Source organism: Euprymna scolopes, chromosome 21 (assembly GCF_053919585.1).
Source record: "Euprymna scolopes isolate OS-2025 chromosome 21, ASM5391958v1, whole genome shotgun sequence".
In the NCBI taxonomy this organism is placed as follows: Eukaryota; Metazoa; Mollusca; class Cephalopoda; order Sepiida; family Sepiolidae; genus Euprymna; species Euprymna scolopes.
Genome location: NC_136502.1, coordinates 103218701 through 103246584, shown reverse-complemented (window position 1 = coordinate 103246584; position 27884 = coordinate 103218701). Strand labels below are relative to the sequence as shown.

At 34.7% G+C, this 27884-nt stretch overlaps 1 protein-coding gene across 2 annotated transcripts in view; it reads left to right on the top strand.

Annotated features, from left to right (window-relative positions):
* The window catches only part of LOC145242647 (protocadherin gamma-B1-like), a 228387-nt gene that overhangs the window by 171490 nt on the left and 29013 nt on the right, over positions 1-27884 (top strand). For both annotated transcript variants that reach the window (XM_080105769.1, XM_080105770.1), the window contains one exon: positions 5303-7825. In XM_080105769.1, coding sequence (XP_079961895.1) covers positions 5402-7825 — 2424 coding nt within the window. In that variant the 5' untranslated portion in view covers positions 5303-5401. The remainder of the gene's footprint in view (positions 1-5302; positions 7826-27884) is intronic.

The window sequence follows — 27884 nt, the reverse complement described above, 5'->3', positions numbered from 1 at the left end:
TGTAGATTTTGCCATCCCAGCAGACCACAGAGTGAAAATCAAGGAGAATGAGAAGCGGAGCAAATACACGGAACTGGCCAGAGAGCTCAAAGAAATCTGGAAAATGAAGAAAGTAAAAATAACACCACTAATGGTTGGAGCACTAGGAATGATACCAAAAAACTTTTTAAAAAGAATGGGAGAGATCGGAATCAGAGGGATGACCGAGAAAATACAACAAATTTCAATGATAAAAACTGCAGAAATATTAAGGAAAACCCTTGAATGTGGAGACCAACACCACACATAAACTACATACAAACTGGATACAGATGCAAAGCACAAAGTAACATCTCATGAAAACTGAAACTGTATAAATGAAAAAAAGGGTCCCATTTTTTTCCTCTCTCTTGTGAGTGTCACCATAAACAGGCACCACACCAAACAATGAGGATCAAGGAGGAGGGGAAGAGAGAGGCGAGAAAGCACTAGCCAGACCTCTGCTGGAGATTTGCGGCCGTTGCAATAACACAAATTCTTTTGCAAAGGTTATCGAAAGAGGTGGAGAGTACTGGAAATCTGAGGAGACTTGTTGTCACTTAGACTCCAGGGAACCCCACAAGTTGTTCTCAGAGAACAATCTTTGATGATGGCTTGTGTAAATCTTCCTCATGAGTAAATAATAATAAAAGTATTACTGAAAAATGTAATCATATTTAACGATAGTAAACACTTCATAAATAATTAAACAATCATGTGAAACTGTATGACTGCGAAGCTGCTGTTTCTGGTTAATGATACGAATTAATGAAATAGGAATGAATTACGTGAACGACAGCCAGCGTCTTGAACGGGCTCACCGCTTGGCGACGAGAATGGTCGCTGGCCTCAGAAGTCTATCGCATGAGCAACGTTTAAGAGCTCTAAATTTTTTCCCCCTCGAGCGGAGGAGGCTTTAAGGTGACCTGATCATCACCTACAACATCTTTCATGGTCGGAGCAGCCTGGACTGGGACCTGTTCTTCACCCCTGCACCAGATTGCAAGCTCCATGGGCATGCGAAAAAGGTTAAAGCAGCATTCTCAATTTGAGTAGCATCTCCGTGGAACCAGCTACCTGATGAGGTTGTAAATGAACCCACACTACACGGCTTCAAGGCGGCCTTAGACAGACACTGGTTGGAACTTCACGGTTTTCCCCCTCTATTGTTTCTCTTTGTAAATAGTCCTCTAAATTCTCTGACTTTTTCCCCTCATAAATAGCAATCGCTTGTGCGTTTATCCTTTGCCGATTAAATGAATGATATAAGAATGAAGGAACAGGATAATATGGTAAAAAATAATTAAAAGTAGTTGCAATATATAAGGGTATTTTTTTTTTTTTTTTTAACACAGTGATCATCACTTATCAAGGCCCGGAAGCCACTCAGGGATAAGGGTTATTGCAAGTACATTACGTTAGTGTGGAGATTTGATGAAGTGTTTACTTAAGGGGGCGGTTCATTAGGAATTTGTTAACATTGGACTTGAAGACATCCAAGTTGTAGTCAGGTGGGAAGCAGGCAGACAGAACAGAGTTCCACAGGCGTGCCGTTCTACGAAAGAAGCTTTGTTCATGGAATCCGCGTTTTGATTTCACATCTAAATGTTATTTTTATATTTCTAGCCCTTTTCTTCTGACGAGAAGCATTTAGCTTCAAAATATCATGACCTAAAGAGGTTTTTTTTTTTTTCTTAAATTTCCCTTTACTTTTCCGTATTGTTCTGATAATATAATAAAGTTATATTTCATTTAATATATTATGACTAAGTTCAGCATTTGCCTCCCCCGCCCCCACCCCACGATTTAGCCCCAAAAGTCCCCAGGAGGACGTGAAATCTTGGTGAAAATGAACAAGCAGTGCAGTTGTAGACCTTAAGATATGTAAATTTGAGTTCTGCACTATGCAAAAAAAGAAATGACTAAGTCTATCATTTGCCCCATCTCCTCATTTAGGCCCAAAAGTTCCCAAGACGTTAACATATTTAAATTGGAGTTCAGCACTATGCAAAACTGCTAAATAGACATACACAGAAAATTTTGGACAAATATAGTAAAATAGTCCCCAAAATGGAGTGTTTTTATTCGCTCTAAAAGAGCCCCTGGGGCACACCCAAGAGTTATCACGAAGTATAGACAAAGAAAATTATATAGAAATCAGTTAGTTACAACTTTTCAGAAAGTTTTATAGAAATCCAAGGCATCATTTTTTTTTTTAATAAGCACAAAAGTGACAATTTAAGCCATTTTAACTCGAAAGGTACCCCTAGGGGTTCAATTGGAGTTTTCCCAGAATTTCGTTCTGTTACTTTTTTACTCATATCATGTTTAATGTTTGTGCAAAATTTCCAAAAATTCCAATGCGTAGCTATTGAGAAAAGTGTGGACACACGAACGGACAAGGGTGAATTTACAGGTTCCCCCTCCTTTTGTTGGGGGACCAAAAATATTAAAAGAATGGATTTTGGCATCGGAATATAGACACAATTTTTTCCGATTCCGAAAAGTTTCAGTTTTTACCGATTTCCGATTTCAATTAATCGTCCCAACACTAATATATATATATATATATATATATATATATATATATATATATATATATATATATATGCTTCCCCAACATTTATACAGGAAGTTTTACATGGATGAGTGAAGCAAATAATATAGAACGAATTAATGACAGTTAAAACTTAAATAAAAAATTTTTGCTTAATATTTCATGTTTTTCTTTATTAATTTGATGATCAAATAAATTTTAACTCGCATCAATTGTTTCTTATGTATAAAGAATATATATATATATTATTATTTTTTTTTTTTACTATAATAATTAAATCCCTACAGACACTAGTGTTTCATCCTTTCAGGAATCTTCTGTGCAGAGTGTCACGATTAACACCAGTTGACAGATTTGAACTCGGCAACGCGAGCCATCTCTGGCTCGATTAGCAAAGACTGTATCCATTCGGCTACCATTAACCGCGTGAAATAACGTTGAATTTAGACATTTTAATTTTAAATGTTCGTCAGTCAGACAGTGATCTGATGATCGATGCAAAAGAGTTAAATTGACCGACTTTAATTCAACTGAAAGTGCTCAACGATAAGAAACGAGTTTCTTAAACGGGCTGTCATAATTATTTTTTTTACTATAATAATTAAATACCTACAGACACTAGTGTTTCATCCTTTCGGGAATCTTCAGTGCAGGGTATCACGATTAACACCAGTTGACAGATTCGAACTCTGCAACACGAGCCATCTCTGGCTATATATATATATATATATATATATATATATATATATATATTTAAATGTACAGAAGGTCAGAAAAAACATTGGTACCGTCGGTTTCAAGCCCAACATAATGGCGACCAGTTAATAGTAAATCATAAATAAAGTTAGGCTATGGCTGACGAGAGCCTAACATCATTTACTATTTACCATTAACTGGTCGGCCTTATGTTGGGCTTGAAACCGACGGTACCAATGTTTTTCTGACCTTCTGTACATTTAAATAAATAAATATTAAACTCTTGTATCGGAAAAAGTTTTTCTTTGTAATCGAGCACTTTGTTGGAATTCTTTCCCAAAGGTCAGTAAACAAATATATATATATATAATAGTTTAATATTTACATATACAAATATATATATAAGAGTTTAATATTTATTTATTTAAATGTACAGAAGCTCAGAAAAACATTGGTACCGTCGGTTTCAAGCCCAACATAAGGCCGACCAGTTAATGGTAAAACATAAATAATGTTAGGCTCTCGTCAGCCATAGCCTAACATTATTTATGATTTACCATTAATATATATAGTTTTGGGACGTTTAATCGAAATCAGAATTGGGAATCAGAAAAATCAGAACTTTTGGGGTATCAGAATCGATATCAGAATGAGAAAAAGTTTAGCTTATTTTCCAATGCCAAAAACGATTCCTTTAATTATCTTTTTTATTTGATTTCGTTTTAAAAAAAAAAACGTCTTCCACTGCTTGTAGTAATAATAAAATAATAAATATTTATTGATTTAAAATTCCAGTAAAACTAAAATCTCCATATCATCCCGTCACGAGTGTGTTTTTACGTTTGAGAAAATATATGCACATTTAAAATGTTTTTTTACAGTAATCGAGACAAAATAATAATTTTATAGTAAAATATTTAGAGATTTATAAAGAATCGGAATCAGTAATTGTATTGGAATTGGGAACTTGGTACGGAATGGGTAAAATATTAGATTTGTCCCATCACTAATATATATATACTAACAAGCCGCCCGGCACTGCCCGGTCGTAAAATACGCATAAATATTATATTTTAATTCATACAGAAACTGAGACATTTGCATGCAGATATAATGCTTTTCTGAACAGTTCAATTCTTGTAAGTAAAAAAAGATACTCGAGCTGAGATCGAAACCAAAACCTAAAGACAGTGAGTCAAGTACGATAATCCTTAAACCAGCTTGATACGATCTTTAAAAGGTGTTTTCAAATATACTTATTCTTAACATAAGTAGTCTGTGAACTATTCACACATGTGCATTCATGAAACAGCAGATAAAAATCAGATCATTCTCACTTACCAATTTTTCAATTTTGACCTCATAGTAGCCCTTTTCTCCGGCTGGAAATGGATTATAAAGCTGATTATCCTATATACAAGATTTCATGTCTGTAGATCAAAAGTTTGTTAAGTATATAGTAGGGATGGAAAGATTTCAGTATTTTACAGATTCCGATACAATTACCGATCCTGTATTAAATTCCCGATTCCGATAAAATTACCGATTCCGATTCTTTCTAAATCTCTACATATTTAACTATAAAGGTGTTATTGTTTACGATTACTGTAAAAACACGTTACATGTGCAGATATTTTCTTAAACGTAAGGATACACTTGTGAGCGATGATCTATCGATTTTAGTTTTACTAGTAATTTAAAATTAGTACATGTTCACTATTTTAGTATTACTATCAGCGGTAGAATATTTTTCTTTAAAGAAAATCAAATATAAAAGTCAATTAAAAGAATCGTTGTTGGCATCGGAAAATAGGCACAAATTTACTGATTCCAATGCCCCCAAAATTTCCGATTTGTCCAATTCCCGATTCCGATTCCGATTAATTGACCCAACGCTAGTATATAGGTTGAGAAGTCTCACACACACACACACGCACACACATTCTCACTTAACATGTATCATAAATTCGTTAGAATGCTGATTTTTCAGATTATATTATTTATAAAAGACTGATATTTTTTCTTTTTCAGATTACCGTTTCCGCAGACGGCGCCAACTCTCTGCCTCTTCTGACTCAATGACTGCAACAGAATCTTAAGATTTTGAACCGTGCCATCCCCGAAAAGGCCATGTTGTTATCAACATGCACACTATTGTTGGCGTTTCAAGCATGTATTGGTGCTGACCTAACCTACACTGTCAAAGAGGGCAATGGTCCAGGCACTTTTTTAGGAGACATTGCTTTGGATTCTCACCTCATAGACAATATCCAACTTGCAAGCCGGAAGCTCATTACTTTCAGCCAATTGCAACAAGGCACGAGTGATGTTTCTCAGCTCTTCCGCATCGACAAGAAGACGGGTAAGCTCTACACTGCCCAGGAGATTGATTCTGAATCTCTCTGCAGGCATGGCGTAGAGTGTTTCCATATAGTCAAGGTCGCTGTCCGCCAAGCAGAGACGTTCATGAAGATCCTTAAGGTGAAGGTCATTATTGAAGATATTAATGATCACCAGCCAGAATTTCCAGTTACGGCGGTAAACATCGAATTTTCTGAAGATGATGGTAAAGGTGTTCGAAGAATTATCCCCAGCGCTATCGACAAAGACAGTGGCAATCGCAATTCAAGGATCACATATCGATTAGTTAAGGTCAAAGATGAACCATTTTCTCTGTCAGTCTCGGAAAGTGTTGATGGTATATCAGACCTAAGTATTGTGTTACAAGAGCGGCTTAATCGAGAGGTTCAAGATAGATATAAGGTGCAAGTGGTGGCTGAAGATGGAGGAAATCCTCATCTGCGGAGTGCTTTAGATGTTTTTGTCAAAGTGACAGACGTTAATGATAACTCACCGATTTTCATGCGGAAAGTCTACAACGTAACGGTAAACTATAAATCTGATGAGTTGACGCCTGTGATCATTTTATCCGCAATGGATTTGGATGCAGGGGAAAACGGAGAGATTTCTTATCACTTTAGTGAAAGGACTTCCGAACGTGCCAAATCTCAGTTTGAGATTAACGAAAAAACGGGAGAGATTCTTCTGCGGAAACGTTTTTCTTCTTTGATTCAAAAGCCGACTTTTAAACTTTACATCCGGGCGACGGACCATGGCAACCCAGCCCTGAGCTCAACTGCCAAGGTTCTTGTGAATATAATCAACGAACAGAACACAGCTCCGAACGTAGACATAAACTTTGTCTCCTCTTCATCGAGGAATTTAACAACAATACCTGAAGACGTCGAGATCGGTAGCTTTATTGCATACGTGATGGTTACCGACAATGATGACGGACGAAATGGAATGGTGGTTTGTGATCTTCAGCATGAGAAATTTCAGCTCCAAAGCTTGGGTCCTAAAGAATATAAACTTATAGTGAAGAGTCCTATAGATAGAGAAACAAAAGAATACCATGATATCATGATTGATTGCCAAGATAAGGGCTCTCCTCCTCTGCACGGAAGAAGTGAGTTCACCATCCGAGTGATGGACGTAAACGATGTGCGGCCAGTATTTTCCAAACATTTGTTCAAGTTTTCGGTCTACGAGAACCAAAAAGCAGAGTCTTTTGTTGGTATCATTAATGTCACGGATCCTGATCTGGGACCAGGCGGCCGGCTCTTCTTCAGCCTCCTCTCAAATGAAACATCTATATTACCATTCCAGATTTCAAATTCTGGCGTGATTACAACGGTTATGCCTTTGGATCATGAATTCCAAGATACTTACCGATTCCAGGTTTTCGTCACAGACAACGGGACGCCCTTGCTTAATAACAGCGTTAAGGTGGTTGTCGAGGTGCAAGACGAGAATGACAACGCTCCTTACTTCACCTTCCCCAGCATAAATCCATTCACGATGGATTTCACTTACTACCCACAACGCACAAACAAAATCACCATCCTCAAAGCTATAGACAATGACAGCCGTGAAAATGCCTTCCTACGATACGAAATCAAATCTGGAAACGAGAATCACCTGTTTACTATCAACCATTATACGGGCCTGCTCTCCTTTAGCCGTGAAGCCACCCATCACGATGCATCTGCTCATCTTTTGCAGTTCATCGTCAAAGACAGTGGGGATCCTGTTCTCATGGCGACCACCAATTTATCCCTCATCTTGACCATAAGCAACCAGTCGTCCGAGACTATTGATAGCGTCAACAAAAAAGCTGACAATAAGATGCATGTCTATTTACTGATTGTGATAGTTCTGGTTGCCGTGACAGTCGCTGTGCCTGTTACAGCAGCCATGTCTATATGCATGATCCGACATAAGATCCGCATCAGTGCACCTCGTTCGGATAAGGGCAATGCATCAGACAAATGCATCTCTGAACAAAAGCACCTGATGTGCCATGCACACATGGAGACGTACTGGCCAAACGCACCTCTCTCAAGAACGACAAGTTCGGAAATGGCCGGAAAGTGTCTTATGGCAGAATGCAGAAGAACCTCATCTGAGGATTCTCTTTTGCGAGGTCACCACAGACGAAGAAGTTCATCAACAGGTTCACGACTTCAGTGTGCAAAGGAAGCAATTTATGAGGTATGTAACAATTATGTTATTACTAGCAGGTCGCCCAATGTTGACCGGTCGTATAATGCGCTTAAATACAATATTTTAATTTATGCAGATTTCATATTTATTATTACTAGCAGGACCTGTGGAAATTCCACAAGAGACTCATTCATATGTAATATATTGATGTTGGAATTCTGTGGATGTTCAGCATAAATGAAGACGCTCTGATATTATTGTAGCTTTTTTGTTAAAACTGAAAAAGTATTTATCTAAGCTAGCACGAACGCCCGGCAAAGCCCGGTCATAAAGTACACTTAAATGATTCTTGCAGATTTCGTATATATTATTATAGAGTTAATGTTCTATCGATTTTTATGTTATAAAGTTGCGATTTCAAAATTAAAAAAGTATATCCATATGACTTTGGTGCATTGACTTGAATCAAAACCGAAATAAAAACTTCTGAAAAAAAAAATATATATATATATATAATTTGAGTTCCTTCAGCCATAATCGAAACCGAAACCAAAGCCAAAACTTATGAAGAATTCTTGATAAAATTATTTATAAAAAAATAGATGATTTAAGTGCCATCATCTATAGTCGAAACCGAAACCAAAACTTATGAAGAATTCTTGGTAAAATTATTTATGACAAGAAATAGAACATAACAATTAAACGACCCAGATGTAAGTGTGACACACAAAAGAATACACATGCTATCGTATTAATATATAGATAAAATCAATTATCTATTGAATATTATATTGTACCCACTATATAGTAGTGATTTCAAAAATTAAAATTTAAAAAAAAGTTTTGGGGTGCCATCAGCTAGAATCGAAAACAAAACTTTTAGCTCTCCAGCAGTATTCATTACTATCTAATATAAGGATACACGTTAAAAATTAATGCAGTTAAACGTGTAAATGTATATTTTTGAATGCGTAGAGGATACACATTAAGTTGATTTAAGCCCACTTTTCAATTTTGACTACTTAGCAGCTCTTTTTACCGACTAAAAACTAAATAGAATTTGTTCCACAGGTCTGAATACTCCATATATCAAGTCTGAAGTCTGCAAACCAAAAATAAACGGAATTGTTTGGTCACACACAGATAAGGTAACTTATTCAAACACGGCAATGTTTGAATATATGGTTAAGTGTTGGTTTTACTCATTTAGAACTGCTTTAAAGCTTCACCGCTCCCTCATTTTGTGACCAAATTTCAAACAATTTTTACAGTTCATAGGTCACCTTCACAGCTATATTTTAAAATAAAAATTCAGTTTTTGTTCATTAAAACAAAATTTATAATCGAATTACTGGTGTTCAAAAGTCCTCAGAATTAGTAAGGAACAGAGAGACGATTTTTTTTCTGATTGGCTGTTCGTTATCATAGCAACTTTTTCGTTGTCGGCCGCTAATTCTGTTTCTTTTTTATTTTTGTCCCTTTTTTCTGTTTATTTACTTGATTACGTCTTTTATTTAATTTTTTTATTTAGTCAATTTAAGTTGGTAATAATTTTTTTATGAATTGTTGACAATGCATATGATATTGAACACAAAAAAGAAAATATTATTTCAAAGCAAAGCCTGGAAAAATCATGGATTACATAAAAAAATGCAAGCATGAAAAGTAATATAGTTAAGATTAAGCTTAGAAAAGTAAAAGAACTACTTGTTAAAACTGGAAAAGAAAAAGGCAATATATTCTTGTAAAAAATATAAATTTATAACTTAAAATATTGCCGCGTTAAGAATCGATTACATAATTTTAAATTGGAATTTTAAAAATATTAATGCTGCAATGTGTTTTTTTTTTTTTGTTTTCAGTAGTTGTTGCTAGTTAATACATACACGATCACACTAAATTTAGGACGATTTGAACTCGCTCCAACCATTTTCATAATCTGAGATCCGTATCCATTGAGTAAATTATGCATAATTTTAGAACTTTTAAACTGAGAAACAGTTTCAATAAAGTCAAGTATTATGGCTCTTTTTACCGACTAAAAACTAAATAGAATTTGTTCCACAGGTATGAATACTCCATATATCAAGTCTGAAGTCTGCAAACCAAAAATAAACGGAATTGTTTGGTCACACACAGATAGCTATTAAATCAAAAGCTGTTGGGAATGTGGAGTTGCTCCTTTGTTACCATTGCACCCAGGCCCACTTTGTACCGGAATTAAAATACCTGTTAGGGCATCTGGTGCTATCAGATTAGGATATCTGAAGATACTGGCTTCCTGAACAAAAAATGCACCAAACATTAATGTTATTGTTTTTTTTTTATTCCCTTTGCAAAACTCAATCATGTTATGCAAAATCAAAAACAAAAACAACAATTTTCTTCTACAAAACAAGCAAACCAAACACCATGAATAAATATTTGAAGATATAAAGACAGAAAACAAACAAAAAAAAAACAATTTTTTCCAAAATTACTGGATTCGCATTAAATATCGCAAAAGAGTTGATATGCCGTAAAACAAAAACAACCAACCATCATCAGTCTACAATTATTTGAAACAGTTTCACCTCAAGGCAGTGACATGCAGAGACCTTTTTTACGGCAGGTGTTCAAGTGAAAAAAAAATGGCAAAAAAACAATAATAGTGGGGCAAAGGCCTATAATACATTCCTCTGAAAAGGGCACTTTTAAAACAGGAGTAAAAGGGGTAGATGCTTGGGCATACCTAGCACCACCACCCCCTCTGCACGTCCCTGCTTCAATGTATCTCTTGCATACTCTTTGTTCATTGTTAGAAAGAATAATTTTACCCATGGCGTTTTATATTACGGGCCACTGAGAAACATGGTTGGAGGCCATTGACAAATATTGGATTTTCATAAATTGAAAATATTTCGATTAACATTTTGACTCGTATCTGAGGATAAGAAAATGTGTTAAAATCTAAATAAATTAAAACATATCGTTTTGTTCTAGAAACTGATATGTATTAAACAAAACAAAAAGGTAATTACGATATCTGATAAAAAAATAAAATTGTATCCGAGATGGGTATATTTGCTAATGAAACTATGCTCTGTTGCAGACATGAGAGGGAAATGACTGAATATAAATCTAAGGCAAAGGTTAAATGTCCACTTTGTAGGGAAATGGGGTGTAAATGAATGGTAATATTTAATGTTGCCAAGACTGTTTCTCTCTGTAAAGTGTCGGCAAGACGATGTATATTTGGAAACACTTGTTGCCGGGAATGTCTTGTTTAAGTAGCTCGCTCTCGCCTCTCATCCAAGCAGGCGAGTCTACTTCTATGGGAGTGTGACGCCAAGACCATTCCGGTCTTGTAACTGGGTGTCTTGGTTCGATTCCACTGCTACACGCCATCCCCCTTCCAGGGGCCACAAGATACTCGCGTTGTGGTCCAATGTTTTGAAGCTCTGGAATAGTCGTGCAACGTGTCCCATGTCTGTGGGGATAGTTTCCTGGGTGGTCACGTCATCCTTCTGCTACGACGCACCGGTTGGTCTTCCTTAACCTCCATCATCGAGGGTGAGCTGTGTCATCCACCTCCATCTGTTCTGGCAGAGTGTTGAATGTTTCGGGCTGGTGTTGATCCGTATACGTGGGGGACCATTGTCCCGGTACTTCGGGCTCTGTTACGTTGTCTATGGTATCCAACATTCCTGGTGGCTTGCTGGACTGTCCTCCCTCTCTTTGCAGAGCGATGTTCTCTTGCTGTAGCTCAAGGATCCGTTGTAGTAATGTCTGCTGTGTTTGTTCGTCCATATTCCAACGCTGTAGCAGGTTTCCTTTATCGGCAATGCCATGTAAAATGTCGGCAAGATGACGTATATTTGGACGCACACTCGTTGCCAGGAATGTCTTGTTTAAGTAGCCCGCTCTCACCTCTCATGCAATATGGGTAAGTCTACTTCTATGGGGTAAGTCTACTCTCATGCGGGTAAGTCTACTTCTATGGGGGTGTGATGCCAAGACCATTCCGGTCTTGTAACTGGGCGTCTTGGGTTCGATTCCACCGCTACACTTTCCTTTAACAATTACAAGAAATCTTCTCAACCACTGATTGGCTTGACTAATAATACGTTACATGAAAGTTTTTTGTTCATACTCTTCGGCTACACATTCACAAAAAACATGAATCTGAACAAATAATTGAGAACATTAAGCTTCTTTCATTTTCTAACGTGGTCTTTACATTTTAATACAGACCTGATGTTGTGTATGAAAGTATGAAAGTCTCGCAAAAAAAGAAAGAAATTCAATACAAGTTTCTTTTTAGTTGAAAGAAAAATTCCGATCGTTTCCACAACAAGCCGCCTGACATGTATTTTTCAAGCCAGTGAGAATATGGTCAATTAACAGTTTCTTAGTCTGCAGCTATAACCAGCTGTTACGAGTGTAATTCATTCGACGGTTCACGGTCGTCCGACAATCTTGCAGAGGTTCGAATGGTTAACAAGTCCTGCATTTTGTTCAGAGTCCCTTTCACAAGGTCATATTTATAAAAAAAAAAATTCTACTTTTCTAACGTGGTAGTTACATTTTAACACAGACGTCGTATATGAAAGTTTTGCAAAGAAACAAAGGAAAGAAATTTGACACAAGTTTTTATTTCAGTTGAAAGAAAAGGCATTTATTACCGGTTGTTTTCACACCAAGCCGCCTGACCTGTATTTTCCAAGCCAACGACCATCAGATTAAAATAGGTCACTTCCCAACACAATGAAAAGGGAAACCCATCCCGCCAAAAACGAACAAAAAAGAGATTCGTCTGAGATCAAGTAAACTTCTACCTGATAAACGCCCGTCTATTGGCCGCAATACATTAATGTGTGAATAACAAAGAATCTGATTAGTTTACTAGGAAGCATATATATAAAAGCAGGAAGTAATATCAATTGCATGCAATAGCCTTACGAATCCTCATTAAGATGGAACACGGAAAATTCTGTGTAGCTTAATTACCATATATATTTTCCAAACTTATATATATATATATATATATATATATATATATATATATATATATATATATATATATATATATATATTATTTGAGGGTAAACAGTTAGATATGGTCGCTACAAATAACCATCTGTTTCAGTCAATGAGACTTCTTCATGCGACATAGAATTTCTCGACGCCACAAAGAAAATGGAAAATAAAATAGAAAGAAACTGAAAAAGGAAAAAATGGAGCTCTTCAAAAAAGTATATGAAAAAAGTCATAAAATGTTGCGAACTCTCTAAAAAAAGAGGATAAAAAAGGATAAAAAAAATGGAAATATCGCATTACAACCTATTAGAAGATTATTCAAAATTAGTTTAACAACTGGATATAAATCTGAAATGATTAAAGCGAGCCATTATATATATATATATATATATATATATATATATATATATATATATATATATATATATATATATATATATATATAATGTGTGCGTACGTATGTGTAGTTGATGATAAGTATGTTTATATTTTCATATATTTGCTTGTATGTGACAGTTAATTCCTAAACTAATGAAATGATCATTATGAATTTAGAACTCAATCGTGGTCGTAAGTCGACGCGAACATGTACTTATAATGTACCTATTTACTATGCCTCCCCACGGGACAGAGTTAGACACCAGGGTCGTTTTTTAACGTGGAGAAAAGGTACAAAAATAAAAATTGTCTCAGTCGTGAAGGATTTCTCCTCCACCGAAAGAGAACAAGAAATAGAAGTGCAGCATCTGAAGAACAGATACTACACTTTGATCTTGTACTTATTGAACATAAGTTATTTTACTGATAACTGAAAATGCGTTCATACCTTCCCCCCATCGTATTATAGGTTAAGTAAATGCATTAGTTTTTACTGAATTTCAAATCGGCTCAGATGATCACATAATCTGTGTCAGTATCCATTAGACAAGGAATCGTTCTGTATGATGTTAATCTCAAGTATTGATTTAAAAGCCGTATTAGTGTCTTTCGGGGGATGTGTACGGTAGTTATTTACGAGAGGAGTGTGGCCCCCAGATTGAGAACTGTGAAAGAAAGGGGGGAAAGGAGCCAATATTTATGGTAAAGACGGTGGAGATTAAAAAAAATATATATATGATGATAGCTCCCAAAGGCTGGCATCGCCGACAGGTAAAACAGTGACAATTAAAAAAATTAGATGGTGGAAGATTTGAAGTGGTAGCAGGTATAATAAAGAATACAATTAAATTAGAGATTTTAAAAATGGAGGTGAGAGTTGATTGGTTGAGCATTCACGGTTGGGGAATGAGGAGGGGACGGGCGGAGGTCCATTATATTAAAGATGCTCGAATCATCACATTACTCGAAACAATTTATTATTATTATTATATTTGTCCATCATAATTCCCAATTAAAAAAGAAAATTAACAACAACAACAAAAAAAAGGAATGTCGACCATGTTGGATTGAATCGCTTTTTCACAATCTCTCACAATAGCCTTCTTTTAATCTAGGCCACTCTTCAGCCATGAGGCATTTTTCAAAAACAAATCAATTTTCAATGAATCACAATCACAGAAACAAAAGAAACCTTAAAAAATAAATTGTTGATATATTTTTTTTACATTGCCTCATATTGCAACTGATATTTTGTTCTAATTTTAAAATTACATCTTTAAAACAAATAATTTAGACGCTACTCTTATAAGTAACCCGTCATATTCTTTATTGTGCGAATCCGCTGTTTTTTTTTTTTTTTTTAACTTTTACCCTATTTTTTTTTTTTTTTACGTCAAACAAGATATATTGCCACTTGGAACGTAAGGAACTACTACTTGAGAGCGTATCTAATAGGGGACTGTGGGCAGTTGAGTCGCAAGATGTTTGTTTACATTACATTTAAACTTTTGCATGTCAGTAAATTCAAGGAAGCAGAAAATGGGGAGAGAATTCCAAAGACTAGCAGTTCGGAGGAAGAAATTATTAGAATAGAAGGATTTTTAGCATCTAAGGATTTCTACATTGAAGGAGTGGGATTTTGCTGCGTGTTGGGTTAGTTTGGAGTATGTACGTCGAGGTGACAGATCAGAGTACATTCTCTCAAAGTACGACTTTTTGACTATCTTTATATTTTTGTTAGCATTTTTTTTTCTAAAATCTAATATTTACAGAAGGGGCCACGTGAAGGTCACCAACATCCATAAGTGACAGTGATGCTACGGAATTAACTGGATTTGAAGTGGCAGACCCACGACGTTAGCACGGCCACCTTCAGCTCGTTATGACAGAAATACAATTTACAAATAAATAGTACGCTCTGGTGAATAGTTATGTTTTTATACGGCATAATTATGTTGCAACATCACTTCCTGTGAGATCACCAAAGTTAAGCAACGTTGACACTAGCCAGTACCAGATGGGTGAGAATTTGGAAATACCAGGCGCCGTATCTAGGAGGACGTCGGAACATCCGGTATTTCTTGCATCTCACCTGATCTTAAGCTGTCTCGACTTTGTCCTGCTTGGACTAATGGGGATGAGAAAGTGAGTCTTGCTCTGCGCAAATCAGCTTCACTTTAAAACAATCCCCCAACATAAGTCATGCATCATCCCTGAGATAAACAGATTGTCTTCATCATTTCGATGAATGAACTTTTCTTCTTGATGTTTTCGTCTCATCTCTATAAAGATGTCAGGCATCCTTCGGCTGAAGCAACGATAGTGGTCTTACTAAAATCCACTGAACGCTGCTGTGAAGACCAGAAGTAGGGACGAGAAAAAGAGATTGTCTGGCTACTAGATATACTAGAGGTATACCAGAGGATCTCTCTTCCTCTCTCTCTTTCTCTTGCTGAACTCCAAGGAAAACCATTTTACCATAATTTTAATAGGCATCCTATTTACTTTCCTTCTCACAAGGACAAAGTTAGACAGAAGGTCATTTTTTAAAGTGGATGATTCGGCTCCCCAATTAACTAGGAGATCCAGAAAGATCTGGTTTGAGTTTGTAAGAAGTGGCTTTACTGCTTGCAATACAACTTGCATCAATGAAACCGCATTTAGATTTTTTCCCACCCCTGGGTTCGGGAAGCTTGCAGCATATTAAATACCAAAAAAAAAAAAAAATTATATAAATAAATAAATAAATAAAAATAATAAAAGTAATAATAATAATGAACATCAAAAACAACATGTACAGAACAGGAGACTTCGTTGGTATAGTCATATTGTAAGATAACACACCTTACATACTTTTGGGCTAGGAGCAAAGCGTATTATCTGTTCTGATACTTCATCTTTCCTGTCTGCAGTCAGCGGAGGAGAAATCTTTCTAGACTCAGACAATTATAGCTTTTGTTCCAAACTAGAGTGTCACTTTTCGAGAGTTGAATTTTTCTCACATTAAAAACTGACCTTGTCTCTAACTCTGCCCTCGTGCAGAGGCCACTAAATAGGGACGCACCTGACATATCATATTTGATACAATTTTGTTGTGCACAGACAGGAAACTCTGTTGGTATGGTCACGTTGTAAAAATGTATGAGAGTACTTGAGTTAGTAGATGTAGAACAGCTGAGGCAGCAAGGTCAGTTGGCAGAGGAATGAAAACATGGGAGGGGGAAAGTGATAAAGATGCAATTGAAAGAAAGAGGGATGAAGGAAAAACCTGACCCGGATGATAAGTACACATGAGACTTTATTTTTGGAATGACCCTCGTACATCGAGGTGTAGAGGAATGCACTACTCTTTTGCTGGGATTACTCCACTTACCCTTGATCTTCACTTTGTAATGCTAAGTGCTTAGCAATGGGGCATCAAGTTTTTTTTTTTTTTGTTTTGTTTTGTTTTGTCTTTGATATGACTCCACCGAGAGTTGAACCTAGTTTTCATAAACAGTTTAACCATTATGCTGGTTTGCCCCAGATATAAAAATACGAAACCAATAGTAAACGGCTGTTGCGGAAATGCAAAATCATTTGCAACGGCTTCTGGAACAAGTGGGGAGTGCAGGAAATCTAGGAAGATCTCTCGTCACTCAAACCCCAGGGAACTTCACTTGTTACTGGCAGTGAGCAATCACTGTTGTAAGAACTCCTAGTGAGTAAATATCACAACTATGCAATCTTATTCTATCCAATCTGACTCTCGGTATCACACTATCATCAGCTCCCCCCACTATGTTCTAATGGTATCACCCAGCAAGTTTTGTTACCTTAGTGATGCTAGTGTAATTCCGAGGGTTAGGGGTGGACAGAATAGTTCAAGGAACTTCTGCCATTACAAATGAGCATAGAGTTACCATTGTCGATTAAGGGAAGAGACGGTTACACATGCGTATGTAGTGTGACGATGTATGGAAGTGAAACCTTGCCAGTGAGGGCGGAGGACATGCGTTGCATGGAGAGAAATGATATAAAAAATGATATGATGGATGTGTAATTGTGAGTTTTGAAGACCGGTTTAGATCTGATGACCTTGAAGGCAAATTGAATTTTGATATTGTAAGGAGATATGTGCAGAACAGGAGATTTTGTTGGTCTGGTCATATTCAAAGAATGGATACGAATGCTTGTGTAGAGCAGTTGAAGTAGCAAGGTTATTTGGCAGAAGAAGGCCAATTAAAACATGGGAGGAGGAAGTGATAAGGATGTATTTGAGAGGAAGAGGGATGAAGGAAAAACTTGACCTGGATGATAAATACACTGGTATATTTACCCAATTGTTGCCTGGATATCAAATATGTTAAGGATGACTAATAAAAATTGTGAAACGCGTGGAGCTCCCACATTTTTTTTTTTTCAATTTATTGTTTAAATAATACAACTGTGAATAATTAATCTATAAAATATTTGTTTTGAGAAATGATTCACAGCATTAAATAATTATAAATGTTGATATGCCGTTAAATGTCATGATGATGATGATGATGACGATGATTGTTGTTGTTGTTGTTGAACATCGGATTCATACATTTTCGTATGAATCCGATGATTCTATCGTTGGCATCTGCTTCACCAATATCTCTCTAATTAGAATTCTCTCTAGGTAGACATCAGGTACTTACGGGATAGACCAAATGAAGGTTACCAACATCACTAAATAAAAGTATTTCTATGAAACGAACTCCTAACTCTCGTCTTCCTTATTTTGTTCCTTTAGTCCTCACATTCCATGAGTGATGTTTCTGGCAAAAAGGGAAGAATTGCTGTCTTTTGAACCAGAATCTATTCCATCTAACACTTATTGTTGGCAAGTTTTTGATTTTGAAGTAGTATTTTTTCAAAAATTTCTTTATACCGAGTGGTTTCATACTTTGTTTGAAGCGATTTAAAAAAAAAGGATTTGAAGTTGATAATGATGATGATGATGCTGATGATAACGATTATAATAATAACGATGATGATAATGAGGATGATGCTGATGATAACGATGATGATGCTGATAATAATGATGATGCTGCTGATGATGATGATGATAACGATGATGATACTGATAAAAACGATGATGATAATGACGATGATGCTGCTGCTGATGATGATGATAACGATGATGATGATGCTGATAATAACGATGGTGATTATAACGATGATGATGATGATAACGATGATGATAATGCTGATGATAACGATGATGATGATGATGATAACGAATGACAATGACGATGATGATGATGATGATGATTGTAATGGTGATGGTGATGGTGACGATGACGACGATCGCGATGATAATGATGATGATAGTGATGATGCTGGTGATGGTGAAAGTGATAATGATGATGATGGTGATGACGATAAATATAGTGATGATGGTGATGGTGATGATGATGATGGTGAAGGTGAAAATGATGATGATGACGATGGTGATGGTGATGATGATAATGATGGTGATGAAGATGATGGTGACGATGATTATGATGGTGACGATGAGGATGATGGTGATTATGATGATGAGGATGTCTCTATCTCTACTATTTGACAAAAGGAACTTTGTGTATGTCTCTCTGTCTGTCTGTAACTTCGTTCCTTATGGACTCGAAAAAAACTGGGCCACATTTTATGAAATTTCATGCATAGGTACTTTATGTGCCTGGCAGTGTTCTTAGATGGATTTTGTATCGGAATGTCATTGATAAGTATCGATAATCGAAAACATTCCATGAAAAAAGGAACAGACGATTTTGACCAAAGTTAACATCTTACACAGCCTAACATCACAAATGTATGTGAGAAGTTTTATTACAACACAAGCCGAAAGGCCCAACATATAAAATCAACAGTAGGTTCTTTGATATGACGAGGGCGCGTTCAAAATGAATGTTTCTGTTAAAAGCACAATTTCACAATGATACTTGAATTTTTCATTTTAAACACAAATTCAAGACATTATCTGCATGACCAGTAATGCAAGGGCATACAAAATCAACGATAAGGTTCTTTGATATGACGAGGGCGCGTTCAAAATGAATGTTTCTGTTTAGAGCACAATTGAAGCATGATACTTGACTTTTGTATTTTAAACTTAATTACAAATATATATAATATAATTATATATATAATATAATTATATATATAATTATATTATATATATAATATAATTATATATATAATATAATTATATATAATATAATTATATATATAATATAATTATATTATATATTATTATAATATAATTATATTATATATATAATATAATTATATATATAATATAATTATATATATAATATAATTATATATATAATATAATTATATATATAATATAATTATATTATATATTATTATAATATAATTATATTATATATATAATATAATTATATATATAATATAATTATATATATAATATAATTATATATATAATATAATTATATTATATATTATTATAATATAATTATATTATATATATAATATAATTATATATATAATATAATTATATATATAATATAATTATATATATAATAAAATTATATTATATATTATTATAATATAATTATATATATAATAATTATATTATATATAAATAATTTTATAAAATCAACAGTAGGTTCTCTACAGTGCAATGCGATTTCGATGACAATAAAAATATAGGAGTGTGATAGATTCGTTGATCATCATTCAATTCCGGTCAACGTCGGTCACCTTGCTAGTTAAAACTAGAAAGGAGTTGCAAAAATGGAATACGATCACAGTCCAGATTTCGTATATATTATTATAAAGTAAAAAAAAAAGTATTTGGGTGTCCTCAGCTAGGATTGAAACCGAAGGAAAATTGTAGCATTCAAAGCTGGTGACGTTACCACTGTACTAACATGAAACGCATGTAAACTGATTAAAAATTGAAATTAAACTAAGATGAATGTACAAAATGTATAATGATTTCTTTTAATTTTGAGCCATATTTGACCCCTTAAAAATTATTTTAACCGGCTAAAGACCAATAAAAGAACGGTCCGTAAAAAATCTAATCATTTGAGGCCACTAGCACTCATTTACGATAGAGTGTGAAAATATGGAGACCGACAGACATATAGTCTTTTATATATTAGATTTGAAGAAGTTAAAGCATAAAAACATTTACCAAAATGATAGGATTTAACATTTAATTATTTGAAAAGAACTGGTATTCCGTAAAACAAAACAACCAAACTAAATATATGCTTAACACCAAAATGACGATATCAAAAGATTCTACAGCAAATGAAGATTATAGACCAAAAAGAAGTAAAACAATCTGCTTCGAGAAATAATTATAAAGATTATATCGGACAATTGTAAATACTATTTAAATACAAGATTAACACCTAAGTGAAGATATCAAAAGATTATACAACGAATCAAGATTATAGGCTACTTAGAGAAATGATTATAAGGGTTATAACAGACAAGTACAACTATCTATATATACACTGCCACGCAAAACTATTGGATACATTACATTTTTCTTCATAACTTTAATTAGGGTTCAAGATTTTACCTAAAATTTGGTCAGTATATTCCTATTACTATTCTAACTAATATTTGGGGAGGTAATTACAAAATTAAAGTTTAGAAAGCTTATATTAAAGGAAAAATATAAATCAACTAACGCAAAAGTATTGGATATAATGATTTAATATTTGGTTGCATAGCCTTTATTGCGTTCAACAGCTTCCAATCGCTTTCTATAGTTGCACACATATTTTTCGCAAAGATATGCAGGTATTTTGCGCCATTCTTCTTTGCAGAACTGTTCTAGTTGTTGAATATTTTGGGGATTCCTCTGTGAACATTGATCTTCAATATTTTCCACAAATTTTCAATTGGGTTGAGGTCTGGAGACTGACTGCACCAAATAAGAACGTCAATTCCGTTATTTCTAAGCCATTCTTTTGTTAGTTTGGCAATATGCTTGGGATTATTTTCCTGCTGAAACACGAAATTGCTATTATGTCCCAACAAATCAGCAGATTTCTGGAAGTTTTTCTTCAAAATCTCCCTGTACATACGTCCATTCATTCTACCATTGATGATTTCTAGTTCACCAGTACCTTTGGATGAAAAACACCCCAATACTATAATCGAACCATCGCCAAAGTTTACCGTAGCAATGGTATTCTTTTTGTCATAGGCGGTGACATTTTTACGCCATACATGTGTTGCTGTGTTTCTTCCAAAGATTTCGATTTTTGTTTCGTCTGACCAGATTACTTTGTTCTAAAATTCTTGGGGTTGTTCCCCATATATTTTAACATAATTCAAACGTGATCCGACATGTTTAAGTTTCAATAATGGAACTTTTCTTAAGGACCTTGATACAAAACCTGCACAATTTAGAACTCTACTGATTGTATCCTTGCTCACATTAATCCCAGCTTCTCTGAGGTTGGTTTGAATTTCACCACGAGTAAGAAAAGAGTTTTGTAGTACTTTTCTGCTTACCCACCTTGATTTTTTTTGTTTAATTTTCTTGGCCGACCACATCTTGGAAGATTTGCAACAGCTTCACCAGGGTTTTTAAACTTTCTAATAACGTTTCCAACTGTACTAAGTGGTAGATTAAGTTCCCTTGATATTATTCGATACCCTTTTCCTTCTTTGTGCTTATCAATGATTTTTTGACGAATGTCTATTGACAACTCTTTAGTTTTAGGCATTTTTATAAATGAACTGGGTGACTTTGAAGGAGTGAGCCCAAACTAGAAGAATTTTATAAAATTGTTTTAATATAAAGCTCCCTGATTGGTCAGTGATAACTCGTTTGCATTATTGCAACACGCTAAGCAAAAGTCATTTAAATTTATTTCAGAAAAAGAATTTTTTAAAAGTGTATCCAATATTTTGCGTTTGTTAATTCATATTTTTCCTTAAATATAAACTTTCTAAACTTTGATTTTGTAATTACTACTCCAAATATAATTTAGAATAGTAATAGGAATATACTGACCAAATTTTAGGTAAAATCTTGAATCCTAATTAAAGTTATGAAGAAAAATTTAATGTATCAAATACATTTGCGTGGAACTGATAAAATAAAAATTACAATTAAATTTACCAAATGATCCAAGATGGTAAAACTAAAGTATATTATAAATATTAAAGAATTAATATTTATAAAGTAATCTCCTATTTCTTCACCATATTCCCTCTGCTTCACTTTTTGTTATCAAGTAAGATCTTTGACTTACTTGCAGTTTCATCAAATACTTTTGCATGCAAAATCCGATCCCGCATTTTGCTAATTCCTACCCTCTGATAAGAAGGAAAGTATTTCTTCGAAACTCAGCGGATTAAGGACTATCCACTTATCAATTGTTTCCTTTTCAGATTAAATATGTTTTTAACTCATTTCAAAGTGTTTTTTAACATGTTTTATTAACTATTTGCTCTTTATATATATATATATATATATATATATATATATATATATATATATATATATATATATATATATATTAGAAATGGTAATTAATAAAAGAAAGTGCTCAATACTGTTGTAGAGCAAATATGCGGTTCTGTAAATGTCTGAGGAAGCTACAGACGGCCAAAAAAAAACGGCCGGGTAGCTGAAACAATAATGTAACTTAACAGAAAGATAAGGTAAAAAAAAAATAAAACGTATATACATATATATATATATATATATATATATATATATATATATATATATACGTGGGCAACTAGAAAGCTGATTGGCTAACAAAAAACTCAGTAGGATGTGCGTATATATAAACGTGTGACAACAACAACCTTTCGCATAAGCCTGACGCATTCTCACGAGAATGAAACGCGGAATACTTTGTATAGCTTAATTGCAATACATATATTTCATAACTGATATATATATATATACATATATATGTATATAACAGGAAAAAATAGAAATGTTTCATCCAATGCCACTAGGCACAGGTGAAACGTGAACAAATTCTGCAGAATCTTTCACGTTTTTTTCTAATGGCTGGAAATACTTGATGTTTCGCCAAGGCTACCAAGGGTATTTTTTTTATCGTGACCTCATCACTAATTGGGTTGCCTAACAAGACTTAAGAGAGGCCCGCCAACCCTCAAGAGAAGGATAGACCGCGCCAGTTTCCCAACTTGGTATTTTACCTCACGGTAAGTACAGCACCACGCCTTCTCAAATAGTCATCCATCTCGTATTGGTCAGGCTCAACGTTGCTTAACTTTGGTGATTTGGCGAGAACTGGTGTGTCAATATGATTGTGCCGTATGTATACAGGGTAGAACGATAAATTTGTCACCCTAAAGAAAACAACATTACAACCTTATTTGAAAAATTTATTAAAAAAAAACAATCCAAATAACTTTATTATGTAGTAGAGCTGACATGTATTCAATGTAGTCACTTTCAACCTCAATGATTGCATCAATATGGATTCAGAACTGGGAGCATATTTTTTCAACAAGTACCAGCGGGAGTTCAGCGAATACTCAAGGGATGGCAACGATCAGGCTGTCTTTAGTGATATAGGAAGTTATGTTGGTGATGCTCTCAACTTATGACCAAACGAAGTAGTCCAGTGGGTCCAGGGCGAGTAATAGGAGGTTACAAAGTCGTAACTCCTTCTGAAGCCAAGTCTGGGTCTCTTTGGACTTATGGGTCAGCCCGAGATGGCCACCTTACTGCACCAGGAAATCATCACACTCTTCAGCACATCCAGGTACACTTTGGTGTTGACATTCAAGCCGACTTCAAAGATGTGAGATGGCATTATGTGGCCATCACTTAAAACCACACCAAAGATCATAACCATAACCAGAGACTTCATTGAGCTGTGCCCTCAAGCGTTGAACCGTCCAGATTTGCATTTTGAGGGTGCTGGCAATGGTCCTGTTGTCATAACTTGAATTAGTAGAAAGCATGAGTTGTACAGTGGTGCATCTCAAATCTCGCTCATTGAACATTGTGTCACGTTCAGACATAATAGAAGGCTCCAATAGCTCTTGGGATTTGTACACAACTGGCCAACTAGTAGATGGTCTGCAACCAAAAAAGAAAACAGGTTTTCATTAAACGAAAATCGAATCATGTCGTGTTTTCTAGGGAGACAACTTTATCGTTCCACCTTGTGTGTATGTGGGGGGGGGGCTATATATATATATATATATATATACTAGCATGGGTACCCGGCGTTGCCCGGATGTTTGGAGCTGTATGCTGAGCAAAAAAAAAACAAAACAAAAAAAACGGTCAATTTTTTTTTACTTTGACCCCTATTATGACCCCTTAACTTTTATTGTTTTGGGCTTAAATCAAGTTATTAAGTTAGATCCATGTCCAAGGAAGCTATATCTAAAATTTCAAGTGTTTAGACCCAAATTGTCGGAGGAATTTGGTAGAGTTCTCAAAGGTCAAATCGTTGAACTTTGAACCTTTAACAGCCAAATTTCTGGCCGAAAACCGATCACATAGATTTTCCCAAATCTCAGTACCCTGTATATCAAATTTCGAGTCTGTAGACTAAAAATTGACAGAGTTATTGCGTAGGGAAATGTACACAGACACACACATAGATATGTTCACTTCTTTTTTTTTTATAAAGGTGTCACCACTTATCTAGACCTGAAGGCCACACGAGGATAAGGGTTAATGAATGTAAGGTGGTAGCGTAATAATCGTTAAAATAGTGATGGGGCGGGATATACAAGAGGGCAACATAAGTCGTCTACATTTTCTGACCACATAAAAATTCTAGTCAAATCAAAACATTTTTATAACTGAATAACCCTAATTAAATCTGAAACCCCTTTTAGCATAGATATGTCAAATGCACATTTCCCTAATGTTTGAACCTATACACACTAGTATGTTTAAGCTTTAGGGCAGCAATCAAACAAGCATAGAATACCTTTCTTTCTAATCTTCCATTACCTCTACCTCGATCCATAACCCCCCCCCCCGCCATCCTTTCCCATTTATTCCTATATCTAAACACAGGGTAAATTTACAATCAAATCTTATTTTTCACAACATTTGACAGAAACTCCTGATTTTAACTCCCTGTGATGAGGAAGATCCAATATTTTCATTGCAAACTTTGCTTTCATATAAGTTACCAGTTACTAGACACCTCTTCGAATGATACAGCTGACCGAAACATGCTCATGACTGTGTAACAACATATTACTGTTTATGTAAAAACAAATAAAGAGTATATATATATATATATATATATATATATATATATATATATATATATACTCTGTGTGAAAAATCAAGACTTCAAGACAAGGTGTTGATGGCAACAAAAAGTGTATTTCATTTTACGTTACAATTGTTTCAATGTCTAGTTCGACAAATTCAAGCATTATATCGTTTGAAAATTTTCAAAAACCAGCATTTCTTCAGACTTTATGAATAAACACACTTTAGGCAATGTAGCATTTTTTTAATAGAAAGAAAAAAGGCGGGGGGGGGTCCCTAACGGGAAAGGCATGCGAGAAACATTTACCTTGGTTGTGGTTACGGAAAAGCCCATTTAATATATATTAATTATTATAATATAATAATATTAAGGCTCAATTATGAAATGTGATAATTTTGTAGCTTAATCCTTAAGTCAACCATTTTTGGCTCAAAAACTATTGGTATATGAAAATTTACTGAATTACACGAACTCAGTATATTACATATTAGTCTATATTCATATATATATATATATATATATATATATATATATATATATATATATATATATATATATATATATAGTCATCCACATACAGTACTGTTTTTTTGTATCACAACTCATCAGTGCGGCTAGACCAGCACCTTTCCCTAGCCAAGGATTGAACCTACAACCATCGTGTTGATAGTCAGCAGTTCTAACCTCCGACCCCTGGGATCGCTGCTCACAAATGATCTCATCAAATGTCCATTCAAATAGACACTTGCTCACTGCCCAACACTAATATTTTCTTCACCCTAATTGACCACTTGTCTACGTTAGAGTTTTTTGTTATTGTGATCTTTTCTTTGTTTAGCCGGTTTACAGGACAAGAATTCATTTGGTCTGGTGGAGTACCCAGCTTAATAAAGTCATTTCTTAAAGAAAAAGATGCACCATTGCTTGCATGAGCTAAGAGGATTCGATGTGAGCTTCGAATAATAGGTTATGTTGAATATTTAGTTAGGGTTTAGGATTAATCATCGTTTTGTCAGCTTTTCCAGACAAATCTTTACAGATTGACAAAAGACACTCGAGGATAGTGTCTTGACGACAATTCAGTATGTGTGTGTGTATGTGTGTATGTATTTGTGTGTCTATGTGTGTGTATGTATGCGTGTGCATGTGTGTGTATGTGTGTGTATGTGTGTATGTATGTGTGTGTGTGTGTGTGTGTTTGTATGATAATATAAAAAAATTTTTTTATATATTTTAGATCGATTCTTGTAAGAATCAATTTCCAAAGCAGAATGGAGCTCAATATTAATTTTTAAACCATTAAACAGTTATTTTAAAAATTGAAATATAGATATAAATACATAAACTAAGAGCCGAGAACGGAAAATTTGTTCAAATATGCTCTGATTTTTTTCCACAGAAACATGTGTAAGATTTCTTTCCATCCGGAATCAATATTAATCACAGTGTAACTCTAATTCATAATATGTAATATATGTGTGTGTATGTGTGTGTATGTGTGTGTATGGAAGAAGGAAGAAACATCTGAAGCCTTTTAGGAAACTTTTTATTGTTTCGTCCCCATCTTCGGGAGATTTTTTCAGGAAATGATAGAGATGACTGAGGAATAAAACCCGTTATACCTTCGCATTTTCCCCCTCTGAAAAGTGAAATATATATATGAAATTAAAAAAAAAAATGAATCATAAAGCAAAGTGTCTCCGTTTGCTTGAATGAAAAAATGCTTCTTTAATATATATATATATTTACATAGTTTTTGTGTTGATTTTTTAAACGATATTAAGATTAGCGTCTTTACCTTGAAGATTGAATGTTTTTTTAGAAATTGCCCATTTTTTATTTTGGACGTAAACAAATAATATTTTTATTTATTTATTTACTCATAAAACAGTAATCTACGTACATGCATGTTTCGGGGCCCTACCTCTCGCCAGCGTAGCTTGACTGTTATTAGGACTCGAACCTTGGACCTTATGTATTTCAGTCCAGCGTCTTATCCATTGTGCTAGGTATTGCGCGGGCCTTTTCTAGTCTCACACAAAAACATGCGTTCACATCTCAAGCTATATTACTTGTCACATACATACGCGCACACAAACATACACGTGCACGTCCACACACGTACATATATTCACGTTCGTGTACATACACTCACATTCACGTGTATACTCACACACGCGCACTAGGGTAGGTTGATTTTCAACTTTTTTTTGAAAATGTAAAAGGTTGAAGCAGAGAAAGTTGCACAAACATATGGGGAGTACAAATATAAAAAAAATAGGTTTCTAACATCAGGCATCGGATGCTAATTTGATTTTAAAGATCGTCTATTTTGAGATACGGAAAAAATCCTTATCTGTGAAAGATTTGTGAGAAATTATTTAGTATTTTGCAGTTTCAATCATAACAAGTTGTTTTATATATTTAAATAAACGATATAATGACTGATATGCTAAATATTAAACAAA